The 23,685-nt window shown below is 38.5% G+C and overlaps 1 protein-coding gene across 2 annotated transcripts in view; it reads left to right on the top strand.

The window, feature by feature from the left end:
* The first annotated feature begins 19,515 nt into the window (after positions 1 to 19,515).
* The window catches only part of NWD2 (NACHT and WD repeat domain containing 2), a 139,562-nt gene continuing 135,392 nt past the window's right edge, over positions 19,516 to 23,685 (top strand). Inside the window, exons 1-2 of one of the 2 annotated variants that reach the window (XM_039848822.1) lie at positions 19,516 to 19,682; positions 19,802 to 20,526. In XM_039848822.1, coding sequence (XP_039704756.1) covers positions 20,376 to 20,526 — 151 coding nt within the window. In that variant the 5' untranslated portion in view covers positions 19,516 to 19,682; positions 19,802 to 20,375. Of the gene's footprint in view, positions 20,527 to 23,685 lie in introns of both variants that reach the window. The other variant, XM_039848821.1, reaches the window with a different exon arrangement.

The following is a 23,685-nucleotide window of genomic DNA, read 5'->3' as shown; positions in this document are numbered from 1 at the left end:
TATTTCCAGGCTCAGACCCTCCAATGGCTACCTAAACACCTTACCACAGTCTGCAAGGCTCTGTAGGAACTGGTCAGTCCCTGCCTAGATTTTCTTCAAGGCATCTAGGACCATCTTTCTCCTCATTAATTGTTCCTCAGACTCACTGACCCTCCAACATAGGCAAGCTTATCTCGACTCAGGCCTCCTGCACTTGACGTTTTCCTTACCTGTAATGCTTTCCCCCCAAATCATTGCATGGGTGACTCTTTTTAATCATTCAGGGCTTAGTTCAAGTGCCACTTCCTTAGAGACAACTTTCCTGACCACCCTTTCTAAATTGGAGCCCCACTCCAAACTCTTTATATAATACCTTCTTTTTTTAACAGTTACAGTTCTTAACAATACCTAGATTATCTTATTGATATATTTATCAAACTGTTTATTTTCTGTTTGCTCTACTAAAAAAATAAGGTTCATGTTAATTTCAGTATCCTCAGTGCCTAGAACTGTGCCTAGACAATTAACAAGCTTTCTATTGTGCCTAATTTCCAGGCTTTTGGCTTAATTTCTTCCACACTCTGCCTAATTCCAGGCTTCCCTTTACTCCACTTCCCCGTACCCTAACTGTGTTTCCTGTCATGTGTTTTAGCAGATGGGACCTCCCACTTTCCCTGAAGCAGATGGTGTCCTCCATGGCTAGTGTAGGCAGAGTATCAGTAGCCTGGGAGTCGAGAGCATGATCAGAGTGTACTGGGCTGTGGAGCTTAGAAGAAACTGAGTGGGAGAGTGGGGAAGAAAGATTGGAGATGTCAGGCAGGCCGGAAATTGGGTGGGCAAAGATGTGACAAAGGCGACTATGGATAGAGGATTGATAACAACAGTTGGTAGACTTGCTGTCTGACCAGAGCCTAACCTCAGCTGTCATTTCTTCCTGGATGAGCACAACAGAGAGAATTAAACAGGGCCAGGCATACAAACCATGTGTCTCGTCAAAGATCTGTTTCTTAGAGACACAAAGACAGCGGGATCAGCTAAAACATCCATATGCTTGTTAACGCTTCTTGTTAATACAGACTCCCAAGAGCCAGTGTAATCCAAATGGAAGAAGGGCGCACAGGGACTTGAATTATCCCAGTGATGTCTGAGTTACCTGTGCTTTCTCAGCCATAGCTTCAGGCATTCTTTTCCCTTCAAGTAAAGTCCCATTCTAATTGTTTCCTCTTAACATTTAGCGAAACTGACTCTACTCCAATTATACCTGCAAATGAGCATGTCTTCAAACAGAAGACAGGCATCCACTGAGAATCCTTACATCACAGACCTTGACCTGAATGTTGCAATGAGTTAAGTAATAGTTTTCAGTCTTAACTACTTTCCTTTTAATTAACTAAAATATCTAGATAATCACTTGCATTTCACTCTACTAATGGAGAAATAACCATTATGTTGTGAACTGCGGTTTTGTATTAGTTATAACCCTTTGCAGTCTTGCTAACAAAACCCAAACCCATACACAGCTCCAATTCTCCTACTCTCTAATTAAAGAGCTTGCCAGGACCCAGAACTGTTGAATGGCATGTGATGACTGAGCAGGCAGGGAAATGTTCAACCTCTTATTTCTTTCATTCTGCTCTTAGTCCTTCTGACTGAATGTTTTCATCCTTGTTCCTTGAACCATCTTTCCTTTCCCATTGATTGTTAGATAAGTTTCTGCCTTCTCTCACTTCCCCCAGGAGCAGTAATGTCTAATTACTCTCTACTTAGAAAGAAAAAGGACTTTTAGACAAGTTTCTTATCTGCCCCTTAGGTAGAAGGCTTGTTTAAATCGTTTCTACTTTGATGTGAGATGGTAGAGAAAGAAAGTCCCTTCTGGATCAAGTGAGAGAGAAATGAGGGAAATAAATGCCCAGAAACAACCATATTATTGCTTGGAGATATAACATTGACAAGGTTGCAAGTAACAGAAACCGTTTGAGATACTTTAACACATAAGCGAGACTTCACTGTGGAAGAAGGGTTTCCCATGGAACTGTAAGACTGGGATGCAGGGAGACCTCAATAGTAACTGTGACTTGGAGATCCAAGCTCTGTCTGGACCAATTTTCTACCTCTTGTCTCTCGCCTATGTGTCTGTTGCATTGCTTTTCCTCTCTCCCTCTTCTCTCTTGCTTTCCAGGTCTTTCTCACCTGGTGCTTACTGTAGTTCTTGACCTACTCCGACTCTGTCTAAACCAGAGCTAAATGTCCAGAAACAAACTTCCTTCACTTCTCAGGTGCACATGGAAGAAACATGACCTCCTGGATTTATCTAAGTCCAGCCACCCAAATTATCAGGGAAAGGATGCTGACAAGTCCACTCTGAACTGATCAATAGCGGAGGTGCTAAGTTAATGTTATATGAACATGGCAGCCAAAACCTATCCCACAACCATATGAAAGGAAGTCTCAAAGTGGTAGAGCAAGGGACACAAAAAATGAAATGAAGGGCATGTATAACAAATATCTACTGCATAATTTCCTTATAATTCATGGCAAATTGTCTTCCTAATTTATGAGTATCATACAGTTGCCTAGTGTATTTCATTTCACTTGAGAACGAAAAAGAGCACTAGACCCTCAGAAGTATTTACAAACCTAACTATCCATGTAGTAGAATACTTAACTATACTTAACTAAAGATGGGATCCTATTTTATCATTTCAATTGTAAGAAATTTCTTGATGCTCTGTATGATTGCCCACAAGATTAAGTTCTTTATTTTACAATTTTAACAGAGAGCTTTCTCCACTTACTATAATTGTCATGTCACTGAGCTATATAGGAGTAAGGGAATTAGAAAATAACAATGCATAAAGCAAATATTAATTGCTGCTCATTGTTTTTTTAGTACAAAAATTTTAATGTCATTTTTTCCTCCCTCTGTCTGTCTTTCCTCAAGGTCCTAATTCAATAGCCTATATCCTATGGCGACATGTATGTGCTTCACAGTCCAAAGAAGGTAGTAAATGCTCAATAAATTCTCGTTGAAATAAACTGTGTTTATCTAATAAGCATAGTGTCACATGACTGACTTCATCATTTCTTCTCTGATGGAACAAGCAACAGGAAGAGATACATGTGTAAGTCTACATCTATATACTTGGGAAGTCCTTTATGGATATTTCTGGAGTATTATTTATTATTGTCTTTGTAACTCTAGGCTATGAAGATTTTTTTCTTTTCTCAGAATTAGTAATAGGTGTGATTCTCTTAGAGGAAGTACCAAAAATAGTTCTGCTCCTCATATAGCTTTCTCAGTGCTAGGCAGCTATGTGTATCTTGGCTAGATGCAATAGTCTATCTGCTATTTTGAATATATTCCAGGATCATTTGTCAGGTATGGGCGATTCATTCTAGAAGCATTTGTTAAGCACCTCCTCTGTGCTAAGTGCTATGTAATTCCAATAAATAAAAAGCTAGAATAAATGGTTTCAGTAAGAAAATGGTTGTGCTTTTTATTCCTAGTAAGACATTCTACATTTTTCCAAAAACCATAACTATTAAAACAGGCTGAATACATTTTAATTTATGGCTTGTTCACTGTTTCTGTTTCCAAATGATTCGTATTCCTCTATTCTGTCCAAAATCATGAGCGTTTTCAAAAGTTAAAATCTGCTTCCATATCGCTTAGCTATTTTTTCTCATTTTAAAACAGCTTAGACTAAGATTTACATGTGCTGGTGATAAGTGGTTTGGGTTTTTTTTTTTCCCCTAACTTTTTAATTAAAATTCTTACCATTCCCTTCTGGCGATAGAAGGAAGAAAGAAAGTATTTTTAACTGAAAATATTTTTTTAAACTGAAAATTTTAAAAAATAAGGAATATTTTCTAAGAATATATAAACTGTTCTCTTCATGTTTAGAGCTGTCTGCAAACCAGGTAGTGGAGTGTGGCTACTGTCAGGTTAATTTGGTCACTGTAACAACCAATACTGATAATGAATACATAAAAAGCTTTCTTGAGGGAAAAGGTCCTTTCCTTAAGAACTGAAATCAATGAAGATATATGTCTAATAGGACTATGAAGGAAATAAAGATTTTTATTTCTGTCACTTAATACAACAGTAAACTTTTGCCTGAAAGTCTATATGTAATGAAAGAATTAGCAAAGCCTTGAGAGCTCTCTCAGTACTCCTTTTAATTTAACAACCTGTTTATAATGTAAAAATGACTCCAGGGTATGCATAACTATACACCCTAATGAATTGCTGAAAAGAAGGAGATCTTCATTAAAGCATTTCTGTGAAAACTCTGAATTCAGTAGAATATAGAGTTTACCTCCTGACTGACTGTTAAAGCTTTGACATATTCAGCAACTCCATATCCACGAAGCACCGTTTTGCTCTGTGATAGATTTTTCACAAAATACTAATAGCTTCTTTTATCACAGGGCTCTAAGGTGTTATACAGCTACATTTTACAATCTTGATTTGCAAACAGATTCAGAAAGGTTAAGTGATTCCAGATCTTATTATTTTCTGCCCTCATTAAGCTTCCAGGGCTCTGCCCAAGCCATATCTGGTAAGAAAACAAACTGTGACACAGATAACACCATCCATCTGGGTCACTGCAGCAGTTCTTAGTGATCCATCTGTACTGATACAAGAGATACAGGTTGGGAACACCGATTACTGTGCCACCGCCACCTCGACTCACCTTGGTCTACTCTTTTCTCAACCTCCGTCATACTCATCCTTAATTCACCTTTTAAGCTCTTAATCATTGACAACTCTGCATGATTGTTTCATCATTTCATGTTCATTTATTCAACTGGCACACAATTATGAAACATTTACTGTGAAGAAAGTACTATTCTAGATTGGTGTGTGTGTGTGTGTGTTCTTTTTAATCTTACTCATGTAAATATCTCCATCCTATTAAAAAAGAAAAGAAAAATAATTTAAGGAAACTTGGTTTCCTATTTCAGTGAGGAGTCACTGTCCCAGGAATTAAAACCTAGGAAAGAAGATAGGATTAATGCAGTGTTCATTAGAACTCTCCGAAAATGTTCTAGTTTTTTTCTCTTATATATATGGTTGAATTGAAATTAGTTGCCCTCTCCGAAGGTAGGTGTGACCGTGCAACATCTTTTGACCAATAAAACATGAGTTCAAGTGATATGTATAATTTTCAGGTACAAGTTTTAAGGGCCAAGAGGTAATTCATCACATTCCTTTTGTCCTACCTTAGTGATCATAGAAGTATATGATAAAGTAGAGCTTCTATCAACCACGGTCTCAAAGTGTCCACTATGAGCCAAGCCTCTTTCTCAACCATCCTGAAATATGTAGCACCAGTGAGAAATAAACTTTTGCTGTAATTAAACCACAGTGATTTTTTAAAGCATTACTGAGAAGTAGTTTACATATCACAATATTCTTCTGTTTAAATTGTACAGTTCAGTCTTTTTAGTATATTTATAATGTTGCGTAACCATCACCATAATCTAATTTAAGAACACTTTTATCAGAATGTTATTTAGGAAGATTTTATCAACAAAAAATCTTGTACCCATTAGCAGTCACTCCCCACTTCTCCCTCATTCTCTCAGCACTGAGCAATCACCAATCTACTTCTGACTCTATAAATTTACAAATTCTGGGCATTTCACATCAATTAGCTTGTATAATATGTGATCCTTTGTGACAGTTTTTTTTTTATTAATAAGCAAAATATTTTGAAGGTTCATCCATGTCATAGCATCTCTCAGTGATGCATTCCTTTTTATTGCTGCATATATTGTATGTATTTACTACATTTTGTTTATCCATTCATCATGTGGTGGACATTTGGGTTATTTCCATTTTTCTGCATTTATGAATGATACTGTTACAAACATTTGTATACAAGTTTTGTGTGAATATATAATTTTGTTTCTCTTGCAATTTCTCTAGGAATGAAATTGCTAGATCGTATAGCAATTGTGATTAACAATTTGAAGAACTGTCAAATGTTTTCCCAAAGTGGCTGAACCATTTTACAGTCACATCAGCAATGTACAAAGTTCCTAGTTTTTCACATCTTCAGCAACAATTGTAATTATCTGATTTTTTTATTATAGTCATTTAAGTGAGTGTACAATGGTATCTCACCATGATTTTGATATATATTTCTCTAATGAATAATGATGCTGCACATCCTTTCATATACTTATTCATCACTTGTAAATTTTTTTGAAGAAATATCTACTAGATTAATTGTTTTATAATTGGGTTATAAAGAGTTTATTATATAATCTATATACAAATCTCATATATATAATTTGCAAATATTTTTCCCATTCTGTATATTGTCTTTTTACTTTCCTGATGACATGTTTGCAAGACAAAGGTTTTTAATTTTGAAGTCAATATTTCAATATTTTTTAATACTTGTGCTAAGTCAAGATTGCAAAGATTTACTCCTATGGCTTCTTATGAGTTTTATAGTATTAGCTCTTACATTTAGATCTGTGATCTATTTCAAGTACATTTTTGTGTATGGTGTGAGGTAGGGGTCCAAATTCATTCTTTTGCGTATCCAGTTGATATCCAGTTGTTCCCAGAACAATTTACTCAAAAGATTCTTATTTCTCCCATTAAATTATCTTGGTGCTTTTGTCAAAAAACAATTGACCATAAACATAAGAGTTTATTTTTGGCCTCTTAATTCCAATTATATTCTACATGTGTTATTCTTATGCCAGTACTAACAATATATTAGTTACTATACCTTTCATATAGGTTTGAAATCTGGTAGTATAAATCCTTTAATCTTATCATTCTTTTTTCAGTTGATTTGGATCATATAGGTTTTTGCAACTCTGTGAATTTTTAGGTCAGATGGTCAATTTCTGTCAGGAAAAAAAAAAAAAGCCCATTGAGAATTTCAATTAGGATTGCATTAAAACCATAAATTAATTTGGACAGTATTGCCATCTTTATAATATTGAGTCTTCAAATCCATGAACATGAGATGTCTTTTCATTTATTTAGATGTTATTTAATTTTTTTCAACAGTGCTTTATAGTTTTTCTTGTACAGGTCTTACACTTCTTTTGCTAAGTTTATTTTAAATAAGTTTTTAAAAATTTTTGGATGTTATTATGAATGAATTTTCTTAATTTCCTTTTTGTATTGTTCATTGTTAGTGTATAGAAATGCAGTTGATTTTTGTATGCTGAATTCATATCCTGCAACCTTGCTGAATTCATCTATTAGTTCCAGTATTTTTTAATTAGATTCCTTGGGATTTTCTACATAGAAGATAATGTTGTCTGAAAATAAAGATTGTTTTACTTCTTAATTTCTAATTCAATGCCTTTATTTAGTTTTTTCTTTTCTAATTTCCCTGTCTAGAACCTCTGATATGATACTAAAGAAAAGAATCCCTGAGGTTTTGAGGTTGGTTGTTACTGCAACATAATGTTGCCTTTATATCAATAACATAAATATTAGAAGGAACAAAATAGAGATAGATTCCATTTAGTTGGAAAAATCAGGGAAAGCTTTTGTAAGAGTGACCTAGAGAGAATAAACCTTGAAGGATGGAAGTGAAGCCATTCAGTATGAAAAAAAAAAGTATAATATTGAGTTCTATACCTTGACTTAGAGTACACCTGTAAAAGAAAAATATAGAGAGTAGACAGGACAAGTTAGGAACAGAATATTTGTGAAAAGCTATGCTTGAGAATTGAGAATGCAGACAGAATTATCAATTAGAAGTCTCTGATGAAAGCCTAGAGAGGAAATACAAGCGACAGGGCTAAAAAGTAGTTAGTGCTTCCTGTTCCCAGATCTCTTCTGTGTTCACATTTAGAGCTTCAACAGTACCTGCACTCTTACCTACCCCGGCTTCTGGAGACCCCATCTCCAAGCTAGAGGGTATTTACTAGCTACTGAGCATGAATCTAATGGTAAATCTTGTTCTTGGCCCCATTCTGATCTTAAACCCCAATATCAGAAACAGTATGGTTTTTCCACTTTCAAATTACAAGACTGCCTTTGAGATTCTGTGATCTTTTTTTCTGCTTTGACAGAGACCCAAGACACAATGTGCTTCTCTTGCCTTTTTCATGTTGTTCTAACTCATTTCTTATCTAGATTTTCTCATCTTGGCTAGACTGCCTGTTGAGTAAAACTCAATATCCTCAGCTCCTACTGGGGTGGCCCTGAAACCCTAGTCCTCAACCACACAAAAACAAGACACAAAGGGCCAAAATACCTCAAAAAGAGTTGTTAATTGATTGGTTTGTTTAATTGTGTTCATTTGTTTTTACTAGACCCTATGGGTTTTAACGACAACAACAAAAAATCACAAAAACTACAAAGTTTAAAAATCCTAACCTAGTTTTGCTGTCATGATGTCCTTTTGAATCAATAACTGTGAGTCTAGCTGGGTTTCTCTTCTAACAATAATGACCATCACTGAGCAACAGGCGCTGTGCTAGGTCCTTTAATGTTTACCATTCACCACCGCAAAGTAAGCATCTTATGTTTATTTCACAGAGAAAGACACTGAGGCTTAGAGAAGTGATAGTAAGAGTTGAAGCTGGTATTAGAAACCCCATTTAACAATTTGTCCCCCAAACCACATCTTGATATTATAGCCTACTGCCTTCTAAGTGGAGCTCATCAAATCCCTTTTAGATTCCTTCTCTTGTATTGTTGGTCATCGTGATCCTTTGCTTCCATGCAGCCCTTTTTTAAAATTGTCAACTAATGTATTTTCAGGTATGTACTTGAATTACTGGGTTTACTTATGTTTTAAAAATCTCTAAACAGATTGATTCTCATTTCATTAGATCTTACCCGCGATGGGCATCATCTTTTTGGAGTCCCATATTAGATTGCACTTCCTGAAAACGATTTGTCCTTGGAACATATAAGTACTCAAAAAATGTCGAGTGAATAAATGAACAAATAAATGAAATGGATGGATATATGAATGGAAATGTGCCATTCTCACAATTTGCATTTGTACTATTTAGTAGCAATGTCCCCTGTAGTGGAAAGAGTATGGAGTCAGGAATGGAGATTGAATTCCAGCTTCATCATTTTATCTTCATCTGTGAGGATGGATACATTACTTAACCTCTCTAAGCTTCAGATTATCCATTTATAAAATGAGCAATACTATCAGACAGCATATGGAAGGCTATATGAGACAGAGAAGGTAAAAAATGCAACACAGAGTAAACATTCATTGAATATTATTTCCTTCCTTTCCCTTTAAGACAAGTAATGCAACCTGAGTTTCCTCCTAGTTTCCTGGTCTTGAGCTGGTTCTTTTTTGCTTGGGTAATTGTATTGGTATGCTATCTAATATCTAGAGATGGAGTATATCATAATGTTTGAAACTCAGATTCTGATGCCAGTCTGCCTGCGTTTAAGTCCAGGACTCACCATATCTGAAATGTGTGATCTAAGCAAGTATCTTGATTTTATCTTGCCTTAGTCTCCACATCTGTGTAATGGGAATAATAGCAGTGCCTTCTTCCCAGGGATAATGGCTTGGGATTAAATAAGCGAATGCCTATAAAGCTCATAGGACCATATCTAGCCCAATGAATGACATTTAAATGTTTACTTTATTATCACTGTTAATGATACTATTACTTTTACCATTACCATTACTGCAGGCACTTAAGTAAAAGAGTCCTACAATGTTCTTCTTGGAGAACATTACCTGAATCTGCCTTCTTCATTTGCTATTTGTCTCCACCTACTTGATGTTTACTGGATATCACAAGTACCTGTCTCTATACCTAAACTCTCCGAGTTGTTTGCTTCTGAACATTGCTCCCAAGTACTTGCAATATCCTGAAGTTAGTCTATCTCAATTCAGGATCTATTCATTGTCTGTCCCATTTTGAGATATATAGAGTTCTATTGTTCAAAATTAAGTGGGCCCTAGATCACTGAGTGGTGTGTGTGTGTGTGTGTGTGTGCGTGTGTGTGAGTGTGTGTGTGTATCACCTCTGCTTTCATGTCTTTTCCAGCTCTTTGCTGTGAACAGTCATTTCTCATTTTCACATAGCAGCCCTACCTCTTCCAATTCATTATCTAATCTTCTGTGGTTTTACAAACCAGGAAAACCCAGCTTGTTTGAATTGTGTGTACAGTAAATGTGAAGACATCTTGACAGAAAACCTCTGGGGATCTCCCATGAGTCAGGAGAGTGAGTGTCAGTGTGTGAACATTGTAATGTATAGTCTGGCTGCTTAGAAGATTCTTTTTAGATCACATTTATGGTCTTGGTTGCAATCCAGGAGAGGTGAACTTTGTCAGGCATCTGAATCTTACAGAGGTAGAACATCATTCTTCTAATTTTATTACTAGGAATACAAAAAGCATTTAATTCATTTCTTGTCCATAGCATCAAATGTTCTGGGCCATGTAAAAACAGAAGAAGTATACCATACATTTGCTGAGAAGAGATGTTTGAGGGTTTTGGCACTCTAACTTCTAAACCCCTTTCCAGTGTTTAGAAAATTCTGCACAGCCCAAGTCTAGATGTGGATAGTCACTCTCCCTGACTCCCTAACCCCAGAAACCACAGTGAAGAACTCTATGGGATAATAGTGATGGCAATATATACTGCCCAGAGACAATGGTGCCAATGATGATACCAGCAAGTGGTACTGGTAATGGCAGCATTGCACTGCAGTGTTGAGGCTTCAGCAATGTCAATGCTGTCCTAGATGTCTGTTCTGTGACACTTTAGGTGTGGACACAATGAGCTGACCTCTTCTGGTCCTCTCCCATTTTCCAAGTCTAGTTCTCCATTCCTCCTAACAATACTGTTAATATCTAAGAATTTTTCAATAAATTGCTTTCACGCTTAAGTCAATCTGCACCAGGTTTGTTGTTTTCAGCCAAGAACTCTGTGTAGGACAGATGGGTGATTTCTTATTTTTCTATCTAAATCATATGTAAAGCAATGACTTGATTTCAAAAGATGGTTTAACCGTATATTAGATTATGTTAAATTGTGTCATCTTCTTATTAACACAATTAGTCAGAGAAGATAACAAAATTCTATTTTAACTTATCATTTCCTAAATATTTAGTTTTACTCCCTGGAGTCTCTTATAATCTAGCAAGTAGTGTTTATATCATTTCTAAAAATCATTTATCTCCCCTATGTTTTATTCTAGGAGTTTTATGGTTTTGAGTCTTATATTGAAGTCCATAATCCATTTCGAGTTTATTTTTGTATTTGGTGTAAGATAAGGAACATATTTCATTCTTTTGCATATGGATATCTAGTTTTTCTAAGAACATTTATAAAAGACTAACTTTTCCCCATTTTGTATTCCTGGTATCCCTTGTTGAATATTAGTTGACTGCATATACATGGATTTGTTTCTGGACTCTATTCTGTTCCATTGGTCTATGTGGCTGTTTTTAAGCCAGTACCATACTGTAATTACTGAAGCTTTTTAATACAATTTGACATCAGGAAGTATGATATCACCAGCTTTGTTCTTTTTGTTCAAAATTGCTTTGGCTACTTAAAGTCTTTTGTGGGCCTATGTGAATTTTAGGATTGTTTTACTATTAGTCTTGGCAATGTTTTCCTATTAGTCTTTCCTATTAGTATTTTTTGGATATGACACCAAGAGCACAGGCAACAAAAGCAAAAATAAATAAATGAAAAACATCAAAACAAAAAGCTTCTTCACAGTAAAAGAAACAATCAACAAATCTACAGAATGGGAGAAAACATCTGTAAACCATATATCTGATAAGGGGTTAATATTCAAAATATATAATGAATTCATATGACTTAAAAGTAATAATAATAACAACAACAACACAATTAAAATGTGGACAAAGGATCTGAATAGACGTTTCTCCAAAGAAGACATACAAATGGCCAACAGGTATATGAATAAATGCTCAACATCACTCACTAATCATCAGGGAAATGCAACTCAGAATCACAGTGAAGTATCACCTCACACCTATTAAGAAGGTTGCTATTTAAAAAACACAAAAGATATGGGAAACAATTGAGAAGTTTCTCAAAAAATTAAAAACAGAACTACTTTTTGACCCAGCAATTGCATTCCTGGGTATTTATCCAAAGAAAACCAAAACATTAATTTGTAAGGATCTATGCACCCCTATGTTCATGGCAGCACTATTCACAATAGCCAAGATATGGAAGCAACCTAAGTGCCCTTCAATAGATGATTAGATTAAGAAGTTATTAGTCCATATATACAACAGAATATTACTCAGCCATAAAAAGAAATGAAATCCTACCATTTGCAATGACATGGATGGACTTAGAGTATATCACACTGAGTGAAATAAGTCAGAGAATGATACATACCATATGATTTCACTTATATGTGGAATCTAAGGAACAAAAAGAACAAACTAATCAAAAACAGACTCACAAATATAGTGGACAATTTGGTGATTGCCAGAGGGGAAAGGGTTTGGAGAACTGAGTGAAAAAGGTAAAAAGATGAAGAAGTACAAATTAGTTACAAAATAGTCATAGAGATGTAGACTACTGCATAGGGAACATAGTACTGTAATGGCTGTGTGTAGAGCCAGATGGGTGCTAATCAGGGGGATCACTTCATAAACTATATAAATGTTTAACCAATGTATTGTATACCTGAAACTAATATAAAATAAAGATTAAAACAAAGAACATAGGGAAATTTTGGGAGGTGATACGTATATTTAGTATCTTGATTGTGGTAATGGTATTGAATATATAAATTATGAGTTTGGTATATATCCAGAAGTAGGATTGCTGGATCATATACCCAAAGTAATTGAAATTGGAATTCTGAAGAGATGCCTGAACTCTCACATTTATTGCAGAACTACTCACAATAGCCAAGATATGGAAACAACCTAAATGTGCACAGGTGGATGAATGGATAAAGAAAATGTGGTATATACATAAATGGAATATTATTCAACCTTAAAAAAGAAGGAAATCTGGCATTTACAACAACATGGACAGACCTGGAGGACATTATGGTAAATTAAATAAGCCATGTACAGACAGACAAATACAGTACAATTTCACTTATATGAGGAATCAAAAATAGCCAAACTCATAGAAACAGAGAGTGGAATGGTGGTTACCAGGAGCTGGGGAGAGGGGAAAATAAGGAGATGATGATCAAAGGGTACAAAGTTCTAATTATGCAAGATAAATAAGTCGTGGGGCTTTATTATACAGCACAGTGCCAGAATTAACAAAACTGTATTGTATTCTTAAAACTTGTTTAAAAGATAGACCTTATATTAAGTGTTCTTATCACAAACACGAAAAATAATAATAATAATAGTAAGAATAATAATAATAAAGGGAGCAGGAGGAAACCTGGGGGCATGATGGATATGTCTGTGGCCTTGATGGTGTTGGTGTTGATGGTGATGACGTATACTTATCTCCAAATTCATCAAGTTGTACATATTAAATATATAGAGCTTTTTACATGTCAATCATACTTCAATTAAGAAGTTTAAAATCTATTTTTTAAATGAAATAATTACAGAATTCTGTCCAAAGAAAAGTCAGATTAGAAGAATACTAAGATGGCCTCACTAATATGAAGCACATAGCAATTCTTTTTTGATAGTAGGGGTGGGGGACTAGATAATTTTCTGCTACTTCTGAAGACAAACTACCATGATTTGACTTCAGTATTTGTGTTGAGGTGTGGAAAGTTTCTAGAAGAATGGAAATATCCACAGGCAAACACGGTTTCAAAATGAACGCAAATATGTTTAATTTACTCTGCTGTCCCCTAAATCCTAAAATAGAGTTCAAAGAAGAGTTGGCCAGTCTTTTCATGTGACCCAATCTGTGCATTAAACATATTTCTTCATGAGTAATAATTACCAAAAAAAAGGTGTGTGTACGTGTGTGCGTGTGTGTGTGTGTGTGTGTGTACACACAGGAGACACAGAGAGAGAGAGAGAGAGAGAGAGAGAGCAAGCGCGCGCGAGGATGTTCATGATGCTGAGAGAGAACCATGGATGAGACATAGAAAAACAATAACGTCCTTTTCCTAAAGGCACTTTGAATTCCACTTTTCACTTTTTGTTGGCAAACAATTCCATTCCTGCCCTGTATTCTGCAATAAAATCCAATATTTTTAAAAGAAATTCCTTGTTGGTTTCAGTTATCACTAAAAAATTTTGACTAATGCAGAATTATATCTGTACTTAGTGTCTTTAAAAATGTTATATACAATTATATATTAAAATAAAATTATCTATTATATATAAACAAAGATAAATATATTACATTTTTTATAATAAAAAGTTATTCTATATTTATTTTGAGGGGAAGAAAATAAGTCTCCTCAATTTGAAATTTGCTCCCAATGCTCCAAATGATAGCAGAATGGCCTTCCCATACTTATCAAGAAGTGCCAGGAGTTCAGAATTTAAAACCTGTTTTTGAATCATTTGATTTGTAAATGTTTTCAAATCTTCAAAGCTATCATAAATGGCTACCTATTCTCTACCTTGAATGAAATGTATATAATATGTCAATTTCTGCATATTGTTTTTAAATTTCAATAGGATAATTTACATTATTGTAAGGTGACCTGAAAAGATGTACAGTGAAACTCTATATAACTAATTCAGACTAAAGGACTGTGATAGGGGCCATTATTTTGTAAAGAAATAAATTCTATAAAATAACAATTATAAAGCAGCACTTTAAGATTGAAAAGAGAAAAGGACAAAGCCATAGAATTTTTTTAGAAAATAGAATCTATAGAATTATGTTTAGAGAGATGGTGATAGAATTGTCACCTATATTTAATTTTTGCAGGAAAAACTACCCAAGAAAAACACTTTGTCTCGTTAAAGTATTTCAGAAATAAAAGTAAACTCAACATACATTCAAGCTTAACACTATTCTAGCTAAATACAAGCATTTAAACAATGAGAAAAATACAATGATTGACCTGAGCAATATATTTAGGATATTTAGGCTATGTCAGATTGCTGTAAAGGGAAGATTTTTCTTATTCATGTGGATTTAGTGTTGCATGGTAGAAAGACAGCATCTATATAACAGTGAAATAAATTTGGTTCACATTCTACCTTTGCCACTTGCTAGCCATCTGAATTGAGACAAGTCATTTAAACTCTCTGAGCCTCTTGTACTCATCTGCAAAATTGAGCTGTTAACAAAATTAAAAGGTATGGAATTTAGCTTTTCCTCAATTGAAATACAAAAAACAATGTACACAGGCAATGCAGCTAATATTGCCATCCAAACAGAGTGTTCTATATCCTATATTGTTTGGTTTACTTAATAGCCAGTACACATTTTATAGAAAGGTACAAATGGTGTTCATCGATTTGGCCAAATGGATCTTATTATAAGTTGGTGGTCATAGGTATCTTGTAATTAGTCTACAGTTTGGCATTCAGAAATCTAGTTTTGATACTGGCTGTGCCATCCACTAACTGGGTGAACTTGGACATGCCACTAAAATCTCTTGATTGGCTTTTTTATATTAAAAAAAATGGGAGGAGTATAGTAAATGCAGAACCTACCTTCTCACAGGGTTAGAATCAAAATGAATTAACATGTATACAATTGCTTTGTAAAAAGCAATTCTCCAAATAAGTATCAGATGATGGAACAAGAGAGGATATTTAAAGGTATGGTATTCGAGATTGTCATGAAGGGGAAACAAAGTTGGTAATCATAAAACAAAAATAAATCATTTAATTTAGAAATGTAACCTATACATTTTTATTAAGCAACTTATCTTACCTTTTTCTACTTTGTGTGGTGTGTATAGTGCTCTCATAACAATGTGAGTATTTAGAGGTTGTAAGAGGCAGACTGATCAAAAAATACATTAAACAGATTTGGAAGGGGGTGGATATAAAGTTAGCATTTCTGAGTCATGAAAACATCAGATAGCAATTTCAGAAAGGTGTAACTTTATTTAAAACCAAGCTGCTGTGAATTTTATCATGCTGCAGACACCTCTGACTCAACAATCTCTGTTGCCATATTGTTATGCTGACAAATTCTCACATAAACTGAAAATTTCCATTTTGTAAACAAGTGGGTACCTGATGGTCTAGATTATATCCTGAGATGAAACTTTGGAGAGTAGAGACCTCTTCTGAGTGACTCTGTATAATCCATTTGTCACATTAGCAAAGCAGATTCAAATAGTTTTTTATTGAAATCAGAGAGCCAGGACAAACATTAATGTAATATTAAGTCTGATGCTATTCTTGCTTTTGGGAAACACAAAAACACATCCCTGGCTCCCTTGGCTAGATTTCCTGAGATAAGAGTAGCATGATATGTTAGTTTGGTCATCTTTATAACACTAGGGGCTCTATTTCCACTTCTATCCACAATAGAACAAATACAGAACACTGGTCCAGAAGCATCCAAGCCAGGATATTTGATGTACACAGATGTGGGGTACATGTAGGCAAATACAAGTTGAGTGATGGATCTTCCTTTTGTTAGGGCAGAGTCAGTCATATGGGTTCTGATTATGTGCTTTATGATCACCTCTTTCTCCATCATCTAAGCAAAATGTACTGGACATGTGATACAACCATGCAGATGGGTGAAAAACTACCAGCTATCACAAGGAAGGGAAGAAAGTGAGGTACATTCGCATATCATTGACTTTGAAACTGGCATTCTGCACATAGATCACAAAGCGATAAGAGGTGTTGGGCCTGGACCCCAGATACAGTAGGATTAAATGAGATACCTATGAAAAGCCTAATACAGTATCTACCTTACAGATGCTCAGTATAGCAATATCACTAGACATTAGTTTTCCTTCCTCCTATTTTATAAAATTACTTTGTAGGAAGGGCATTATCTACACGTCAAGGAGAGGTGGATTCCAGGACCACAATGTTCCTTCTAGCTCTATGAGTAGAATGAACCTAGCAGTAATTTTACCTTTAAGCTGCCATGTTTTATCAAGGGCCAGGACCATTGTTTTGTAAAGAAAGGAACTCTCTGTGGTCCTCTGGACTGCTAGTTGCAGTGAGGGAAAGGAAAGAGAAAAGATTACCCGTTTTTTATCACAAGCATGGTCCTAAGTCCATTTTCCATGTACTTTTATCTTCCTATTTCTAGATGCTTTAAATTGTGCAACCAACTTCAGAGATGAAATGGGTTTGCCTGTAGTCTTGTGAGGAAAGAACAAGACCCAAAGAAAACAAGGACTTTGTAAGTCTTTGTCATCTGATCGACCTACAAGTTGGAAAAGTCTAGACCTGTGTGATATTGTGGCCATAGACCTTCTTTTCTATTTGGAAAGCAGAAGTGATAACCAGCCTTCCACACCTGTGAACACAGGTGTGAACATCTATTTTCCAGGTTACAAAAGATGTCAGCCAGGGCCAGACCTAGGCAAAATTCAAAATAGAAGTGTGTTGCAAAGAGTACAGAGACAGGGGCCACAATACCTGGATCCTGGCTCTAGCATTAACTAGTTATATGACCTTAGATAAGTCATTTCTCTTTTTTGAGCCTTGGTTTTCTCATGTGTAGAGAAGTCACAATACCAAATAGTTCAATATTTACTGAAGAGGAGAAAATGTAATCTCTCCCTCTTGCTCACTCGCTCACACATGCACATGTCGCAACCCGTAGTTGTATAGCCAATAGCTCTCCAGGATGGGTAATAAATCTAGTTAATTCATAAAGTGTTAACACCATGAGTTATTCTTTTCTTATACCATCTAAATGCTAATGAATGACTCTCTGGCTTTAGGATACAAGATCTTAGTAAGAGACAGGCTGGAGAAAGGTTGAAGAGTGTGTGTGCTTGTGTGTGTGTGTGTGTGTGTGTGGTGGATGGGTGATCAGGTAGAAACATCCCTGATAACTCAATGACAAGAGCCTGCTCCACCTGATACAAAGCCGGCTGTGCAGGGAGCCTTTTAAAGCATGGCCCCACAGATAATGTGAAATTCTCTCTGCATCCTTGGTCTGGAGTGACACCGGAAGACACTAAACTTCAGCCTGTCTAGAACAGTTAATTAGGTTATAGAGGCTGCCAAAAATCCCAAAGTCATCCTAAGAAAGTGCAACACTTTGAGATCTGAAACAAAGGTCAGAAGACACAAACATTAATCTGATTTTTAAAACAGAAATCACCAAATAAATGGGGGAGGGGGTAGGAAGGCACATCCTTGGCAATCTGGCAACTCCTTTTCAGTGTCTTATGAACAACGAGATTATGCATAAAGTGGTCCTGGGTCCTTTCTCCAGTAATAAGTATATTCATAGAGGATGACACTGTAATAGATACTGTATATTCATAACCTGTTCCAGAGTTCTCAGGCCAAACCTCCTGGGACATCAGGAGGGCTTTCAGAGACATCCTTCCTCCTGGAGAATGTTCCCACCTGTAAGTAATGAGGCTAGAGAGGGGAAGGAAATAATTTGCTAAATAGAATCAGTTGAACACATGCCTGCATATGTTCAGGACTTCTTTATCGGTTGCATCAAATTATTACAAAGTTAGAATTGCTGTTTGTCCTCTGGTTCTCAGTAGTGGAGGGGCAGCTTTTAAAATCCTTCAGACTCAATTCTTCCAAAAAGTTTAGCCCAGCACGTGTGTGTTGGGGATGCGGTGGGGTAACAAAGAGCAGTGTGTCTTGGACTTTACTGCCACCAGTAGGGCCCAGAAGTGCAGGCCTGGAGTGAGCCGGGAGCTGACTACAGAAGCCTCAGGTGAGACGATGAAACTTGCAGCTGAGCTGCCTTCACCCTGCACCCCTCCACCCCGCCTCACCACCCCACCCCCACCTCCAATCTCAAAGATTTGAAGAAGCTGCTCTCCGCCTCTAAAAGCAGGAGTTCCTGCCCTTAAGCTCCAACTGAGGGGTTTGGAGACCAAACTCCAGTTAAGGGTCCAAACGCTCCCTCCTCCCCTAGGGCTTCCTTCCTGTTGGGATTTGCAGTATTTCAATAGGTGCAGAGGCCTGTGGCCCAAAGATGGCAATTTTACAGCTGCGCCCCTTTGCATTTACTGTCACCCCGGACGTAGGCCAGACCCCTCAAGCAGTCCACCTCACGTCGCTACCCCAGGTAGCACTCTCCTGCATCCGCTCTGGCCACGTTAGATCAGCGTCAGGTGGAACCGATTCTCGCATTGTATGAACTTGGAAAAGCGACCCAACGCCAACTGTGACCTCTCGCACCCCGACCCAATCCGTGGCCACTTGCATTTTGAGAGACGATGCGCGGGTTGCCGCTTCCTGGAGCCCGCATCAGTCCAACCGGCCCAAGGGCGCGCCATGCGGGGCTCCCGGCATCTTCCCGACAGGCAGGATTGAGAGCCGCGGTGTTGGTGAAATGGCCCGGGAATGGGCTGGGGCGGGAGGAAGAAGGACCCCCGGGAGACCTCGGGAGGGTTCCCCGCAGAGATCCGCTCTTGGAAAGGTTCCGCGACCACGCGGCGAAGAGCACGTGAGCGGCTTGGCTATAAAAACCCCCGCTCTGCTACGCGTGAGGAGCGAGCGGAGCGGTAGAGCGCGGCCACCTGCGCCATGAGAGGGCGGTGGTGACATTCCCTCCAAGACCCTCGAGACAGTCCCGCGTTTGGATGCTTCAGACCCTCGGGGTCCGGGCTCCGTGCGTGTATCTAACTTTGAGGCCAGATTCCCGGCACTTAAGGTAAAGACGCACAGACGCCAACACGCACGCCTTCCCGAAAATTCTGAGTTTTGACCTTTCGGAGAGGTAAAGGAGTGGCAGGACTCTCGGGCTAATTTTTTTTTCTGCCCTCTACAAAGGAGGCAGCCACGAGTGCTCGGGATCGTCCTCAGAGAAACGTGGGAAGCCCGAGGCCTCAGCTCTCGCAGCCCTTTAAGCCGTGGGTTATTCCTGCGCCCCGCGGGAGGCAGCTCCGGATAAACTCCAGTCGCCTTTCGTTGATAAAGTTTGCTCTGCTCTTCTCGCCCGCTCGGTCCCGCCTCCTTGGCGGCCCCCTCCTTCCGCGGCGGGCGCGGGCGGGGAGATGGCCGCGGACTTGGCGACAGGCGCGGGCGCTTCCCAGCGCTAAGAGGTGCCGCGCGCGTCGCCGCTGCCACGCTGACCTCCGGCTCCCACCGGCTGCTGCGCTGAGCCCCGGCAGAAGGCGAAGGCGGACGCCCAGAGGGACAAGAGGCGGCAGCGACAGGGACCCGAGGGTCCGTATGGCCGCTCCCGGTCGGCCGGTGGTGTGCGCCACGGAGCTCGCCAGTGGCGCTTCGGGCTCGGAGTGGCTCTGAGCCGCGCTGCCTGCGGGGATCGACCTCGCTGTTCCGCGGAGCCGCGGGCAGGAACCCTAGGAGCAGGAGGAGGTGGCAGCTATTCCTCTAAAGGGCGATGTGGCCAGCCGGTGCGGGCACCAAGCTGCCCTGTCCCCGGGACTCTGCGCTCCGGCGGGCGGCTTTCTCCGGGAACCTCACCGCCCTGCCTTCTCACCTCGTGCCCGCCGGCCGCAGCGTCCGGGTTTTCATCAGCGCCAACCCTGAAGGTGAGTCCCTGGATCGTGTCTGTCTGTTTGTCCTTCTGTCCGTCCGTGCGGCGGGAGCGGCAGACAGTGACCGCAGCACTGCCGGGTGCGTCGTGCGTCCCTCGCGCTCCCTTCCTCCAGCTAAAGCCGTGGCTGCCCTGAGTGCGTGGGAATTTCATTTGAATCACTTTTGTTCTGCCCTGGCTCATTTGCTCTGCCTGCTGACTTCCCCTAGGACACTCGTTCTCAGCCCCTGGTAACTCCCCCGGGTCGAGCTATGAAATGTCCCAGATGCTTCTGGAAGCTCTCACCTGCCGCCGCCTTTCCTTTTAGCGGTTTCTTCTCCGAGGTTATCGCAAACGCAAGTAGTAGTTCTTGCTTTACATTGTGCGGCAGGTTCCCAAATGGAGGCTCCCTCCTTTGGTACTTGTTCCGTCCGAGGTGATGTGTTCCCTGAGACTCGCCTCTCAGCGGTACCCTTTGCCTTGAGGGACCAAGCAGAACCCTATGAACCGAAGGCCCGCGGACATGGATAGGTAACGCGATGCGGGGTCCCGGGATAGGCTGGCGCTCAGCCTGGCACTGGTTTCGCGGTGCCCAGGATGAGTCCATCTCCACAGTTGGCGTCCCGGGCTTGATCTCCCCAGTCCAGAACCTGGCCTTCTCAATCGTGTTCCTGCTTAAAGCTGGGCACCTGGTCGGCACCAAGTGAAAACTTGTTGATTTATTGCATTCACAAATCACAGCGGCTTAGCGCTGGGTGGTTAATTCTGTGGTCATCATTGCTTTTAAGTTCTCAGTACTGGATGTTAACTTTCTTTACCAGTAAGTGAAGAAAAAGTAGGATGCATTTGACTTGAGCTGGATAAAACTTCAGAAACTTGCTCTTTTCTGGAACTACAAATGTTTAGCTGTAAAATGAGTTTTTAGGAGACGCAAATAGATGTTTGAGATCCGAGACTAACTTTTTCTGCACTCCAACAAGTCTGGGGACTGACAACAAAGAGAAAAGAAAGTTGACACTCAAACAATCGCTGGATAGACTTATTTGAAAACCCAAGGCTCAGGTTGCTTCTTAAAAGTATGCAGAGAGGACCAACAAAAATAACTTTCTAAAAAATTTATGTTTTAAAAGAAAAAAAGCATTAGTAGAAATTTCAGGTTAAGCTTGCATTATGCCAGGGGGGTTGGTGAATGAGTCAGATTGGTAATCCACTAATTCTAACTAGTATTGGAAGGACTTTGTACATTCCAGGGAGGATACGACTGGCCTTTTATCAGTTTAAACTCACTTTCACAGAATTTAGTAGTTAAAGAAGCCTTTAGAAAGCTACAGTACACTCTAAAAGTCCTCTTATTTCAAATGTCTTCCAGGATTTTTACTTAAATCTGGATAAAGAAAACCATGGAGATATGCAGCCTATTTAAGGACTTAAAATCTACAACTCAAATTTCTATTGTTGTTTTCAAAAATATTGCCAGAATATTTTTAATGTGTTTGAGAGAGTTGTTAAAAATGTTTGGCCTTAAAATTTTCAATTCTCCTGAGCTTGAAAAAAAAAAATCTCATGAGAAGTATTTAAATCTGCTGATGTAAAACTAGTTGAATTGCTGTTTTTCTTTAGATAAATTGTTTCTCAAATACAGTGAAAATTGTTAATGTCATCGATAGTTAATTTTTTTTGTTACATTTGTAATTTCTAGGATAAAAACCAATGATGAATTTAAATCGCGTGAGCTAAATATTGAATTGATATTCAAAATTGTCATTTTTCTGAAGCCTGTCCACAGGACTCTTTGAATTCTCTAGTTTTTTTAAATAAAAGCTTTAACATATATTAATCTTAAAAAGCAAACTAGAGAGTTGCTGATCATGCCCTCTGGTCACTGTTTGAGTTGAGCAGCTTGCACATTAATCTTAAAAGACCAGAAATGTGAAGCTTACCTGAGAAGTTTCAATAGGGCAGGACCTCAAATTTTATTCAAATTGGAGAGCTGAGGGTATGTTGAATAGAAAAAACAGAGATAGATATTTTAGGGCCTGAACATAAAGCCTTGTAATCTTGGTAAATGCTCTGTCAGAGGTAGCATTTTACTGTGAGACCTTTATGGATACAATTCAGGAAGCAAATGGTGTGTTTTGGTACAATCCAATATTAGATTCTTGGACAATACTCAAGAGCCTCTCCACTGTCAAATTAAGACGAAGAACATTATCTCATGCTTTCCCTTACAAGCGGAAATCCAATTTATGATCTAAATAAAAGCTGCTTTGTGTTGAACTCATAGCAGTATTTTTAAGAATCCGGCCAAGGACTCTTTTAATTGGTATTGCTTTATAAGGCTGTATGGATTTTCCCCATTAGTAATAAAGACAATACATATCTTTAGAATGGAAGAATTACTTTCCTATATATAAACTCACTCAATTTTTTAAACTTTTTTTCTTTTACTTTTTAAATTTTTTTTCAATTACAGTTGACATTCGGTATTATTTTATATTAGTTTCAGGTAGACAGCATAGTGGTTAGACATTCATATAATTTATGAAGTGATCCCCCCAATAAGTCTAGTACACAGCAGGTACCATACATAGTTATTACAATATTATTGACTATATTCCCTATGCTGTGCTTTATATCTCTGTGACTATTTTGCAACTAACATTTGTATTTCTTGGTCCCTTTGCCATTTTCAGTTGCTCATTCAACATTTTAGATTTCTATCCTCAAAGTCTGTGAGATTAGCAGACCAGAGCACCAGATTGGTGTTCTCCCTATTATTGTACAGATGCGAAAACTGAGGCTGCACCAGGTCATGGTACTTGGCCCGAACTCATAGAGCATAATAAAATGAGGTAGAGTCTGCAGGGAATTCAAAACATCTCTCGTGCTGCTCTTTGGCCCAGGCTAGGTTCATGCCAGATTTCTGTGCTGAGAGTAGTGGTTTAGTGCTGTCCTTACTCTTGAAGCCTGACAGCCAGGAGAAGCTGAGTAGGAGAGAGGGAACATGGCTGCCCTGATCCACTTCACCTCCACCAAGAGGTAGCCTTAGGGGCACTCAAGGAAATTTCAGACTGTTCTGAATTCTAATGGACATATTTCTGTCCAAAAGCTTGTTTGCATCAGACCAGTCCTTACCAATGAACAAACTGGTGTGGGGGAGGCAATAGCATTGTCC

Source organism: Pteropus medius, unplaced genomic scaffold (assembly GCF_902729225.1).
Source record: "Pteropus medius unplaced genomic scaffold, Ma_sr-lr_union100, whole genome shotgun sequence".
Taxonomy (NCBI): Eukaryota; Metazoa; Chordata; class Mammalia; order Chiroptera; family Pteropodidae; genus Pteropus; species Pteropus medius.
Note: the sequence above shows the minus strand (reverse complement) of the source record. Positions and strands in the feature narration are given on the sequence as shown.